Source organism: Gavialis gangeticus, unplaced genomic scaffold (genome assembly GCF_001723915.1).
Source record: "Gavialis gangeticus isolate Ggan-Ray unplaced genomic scaffold, GavGan_comp1, whole genome shotgun sequence".
Taxonomy (NCBI): Eukaryota; Metazoa; Chordata; order Crocodylia; family Gavialidae; genus Gavialis; species Gavialis gangeticus.
This window is the reverse complement of record NW_017728993.1, coordinates 12,901,910-12,904,908: the sequence shown is the minus strand read 5'-3', so window position 1 is coordinate 12,904,908 and position 2,999 is coordinate 12,901,910. Positions and strand designations below refer to the sequence as shown.

General features: G+C 42.8%; 1 protein-coding gene across 1 annotated transcript in view; it reads right to left on the bottom strand.

Moving 5' to 3' along the window:
• C8B (complement C8 beta chain) overlaps positions 1-2,999 on the bottom strand; it is a 50,087-nt gene that overhangs the window by 8,886 nt on the left and 38,202 nt on the right. Inside the window, exons 10-11 of the mRNA XM_019501228.1 lie at positions 1,675-1,828; positions 525-593 (exon numbers count right to left, since the gene is read on the bottom strand). Of these exons, the coding sequence (XP_019356773.1) occupies positions 525-593; positions 1,675-1,828 (223 nt within the window). The remainder of the gene's footprint in view (positions 1-524; positions 594-1,674; positions 1,829-2,999) is intronic.

The window sequence follows — 2,999 nt, the reverse complement described above, 5'->3', positions numbered from 1 at the left end:
TGCAGCTCAGACACTGCTCCCTGCTGAGCCAGGGAAGGGGGTCAAAAGCAGGGGAAGGCTGTCTTGCAGGGACTGCAGAGGAGGAGCCTGATGCCCGGAGACCCCAGGAGCACGGAGATGGACACCAGCACCAGGGAGCGTCCACAGACCACGTGCAGGGACACAGACAGTCCCACTCCCTGAGACACCCCGCCAGGGGCAGTGCACACGGGATCCCCAGTACACCATGTGCAAGTGAGAGACTATGTATGAAAGTTCTTGAGGGTTTATTAGTTGGTATATCAATGTGTTTGTTTAATGGTAATTTGTTATGTTGTAAATAATTAAATCTTGTCAATATTTTGAGAATTGTCTGCGAGGGTGCTTGATTGTAAGGGGAGGCTCTCTGCTCGGGGGCACTGCAGCTGCTTCCCAGCAGGGCTGGACAGGGCTACTGGCTACCAGGTACCCCAGGATCCCTCTATTCAGGTGAGGGTGCATGTAGTGTCGCGCCCAGGGTTACACATCTTTTTCATCCCTCTTACCTTTCCTTTTTGTGATTTCACAGGCAGTGCCGCGGTATCCCAGGGGACAGATACATTCACAGTGAGTTCCTGAAAGAAGAACAGTACAAGTTGGATTTCTGTACTTCACTAGCATGTGTTACTATACTGTACATTTTTCTATAGATTCCAGTTTCTTTTTATGCCTATAAAAAGGGGAAGAGACTATTTCGTCATGTAAGTCTTCCTATTACCTGTATCCTCAGTGCCTAATGGAACGGGGCTCCAATCTCAGATCCAGGCCTCTAGGTACTGATTACTATGATCATTTTAAAACATCTTTCATGGAAAATGGCCCTAAATAGAATGCAAACAGGGCTTCACTCCTAATAAGTTATTTAAACAAGGGTAATCATCAGAGGAATCAGTTAAGTGCTATAATCAAGCTAGCTGGTACCTGAATCAATAGTTTCTGCATTAGATATATTTAGATGATAACTCAAGTCTCATCAGGATCTCTGCAGATGCACATTTGAATTAGGTATTTGAAAAAAACCACAACATTGCTTTTATTAGAAAAACCCACGCATCACATACCTCCATTTAGGGGAGAAAAAGTGTTTTTTTATTCATTCAATTTACTTATTTTCCCCTTCCTTTTTAAATCAATGTGTGCTTCAAAATGAGAGCAGCTTCTATTAAATAGGCAGCGGGGGGAGGGAAGAAGTATACAAAACTGAGCTGTTGTTGATGATCACAGTCATGATCATGAAGATAACAGTGGTTGGCACTTATATGGTGTTTCTCATCTTAGAAACACTAATTAATGTTAAGACAGTCGGTCACTTCCCTCTGTTGATGGCAGTTATCTTGAAAGCAAAGAAGGAGACTTTAAAACATCAACTTTCCTTTTAATGTATAATTGAGATGGGAACAGTTTCTTCAACGTAACAGATAAAGATGGTCGTTTTTGCTAAATTGGTGAAGTCCTTTATCTTTGCTGTTCCTGCTGCTACTATTAAACAATGGTGATTTATGAATGAAGCAATTCTTTTTAAATTCATTTTCTGTATAATGTGAAACAGGAATCAAATGTGAAACTAATGAACAGATTACCAGCCAGTTAATCTTTCTATATATACCTCTGTTCAGTTATATTAGGAAAGAGAGGTTAGATGCAAGTGTCTCCTACCTTTCAGAAAGGGGATGCCATTGCCATGGCATGGAGCACAGTGGCAGGAACTGCTCTCCAGCAGAAAATCATCAAGAGCACGCTTCATATTTTCCTTTAGCTTCTGTGCATTTGCAAACTCTGTTGCAGTTACCAGTTGGTAGAGTGGCTCTGTCTAAGGGAAAAAGCAACATCCGGATACATTTTGGAGGTCCTTCTGTTTTCAGCACCCACTGTAGGAACATAGCTTCTGAATTAAATGAGAGTCTGTGTTTGGAGAGCTATGCCATGACTAGAAAAGTTTTCCAAGAGGGGAACATTTTAGCCATTGCTAGCCACATGAAAATGAAATGGACCCCTCAACAGCCCTACGTTGTCAATACATTTATGTATAGAGCTGGCCAAAAGAATAGGGCAGCAATTGTATTATTTTTTTTAGTTTCTTACCCTCCGACTTCAAAACATCACTGAAATTTCAAAGTAAGGAAACCAGCTGGCTAGAAACCGAAGGAAACTTTCACAAAAAATTCCCATTTTTTTTACATTTTGAAGTTTTTAAAAAAAGATCAACTGTACACACACACACACACACACACACACACATCCTCTATCTCCCCTTGAAGCATGCCTGCTACCATCCGCTTGACCACATGCATATATAATGATGGTTTGATCTTGTTTTTAAACTACTGCAAAACCACCTGTTCATTCAGAGGCTGACTGCACTCTTTATGAAGTCAAACATTGGTACAGACATGGCACTTTTACTGGTATAAGTGATTGGAAATGAGGTTATGCCCATAACAGAACAAAGTTTGACACACATAACCTATCTGTACCCACAACAGAACATAAGGGGTGGAGACAGATTTTTGCCGCCTCTGATTTTTGCCAAGTGACATTTTTTTGCCTGATCTGGACACAGAAAGCAGTTTATGTCTGTGACCAAACATGGCTGCAAACAGCTTCAAAGAAGGCCGACTGGGTGAAAATCTGACTCTTCGTTGCATGAGGTATCAGATAAAGACGTTTCAAAATGTAGTGTCTACTGTAACTTCTGTCTGCGGACCTCCCAGCCTGTTGCTGTTTTCAGAATGGGAGTGGGGGAAGGGAGCAGAGGGAGTTCAGTCTGGGTTTTTTTCAGCTCACCCCCCGCCCTCCAGCGGATGGGGTGGGTATACTGAAGCCCCTCCAATTCACCCATCCCACCCTTCAGCACTGGCTGGGGAGCCTCAAGAACGAGCTCCCTCTATTGCCTTTCTCCCTCCCGTTCTGAAAACAGCAAGCACTGGCAGAGAGTTGTGACCATTGCTATGGGAAACTGGCTGCAGGTTTCCAGACAGCAG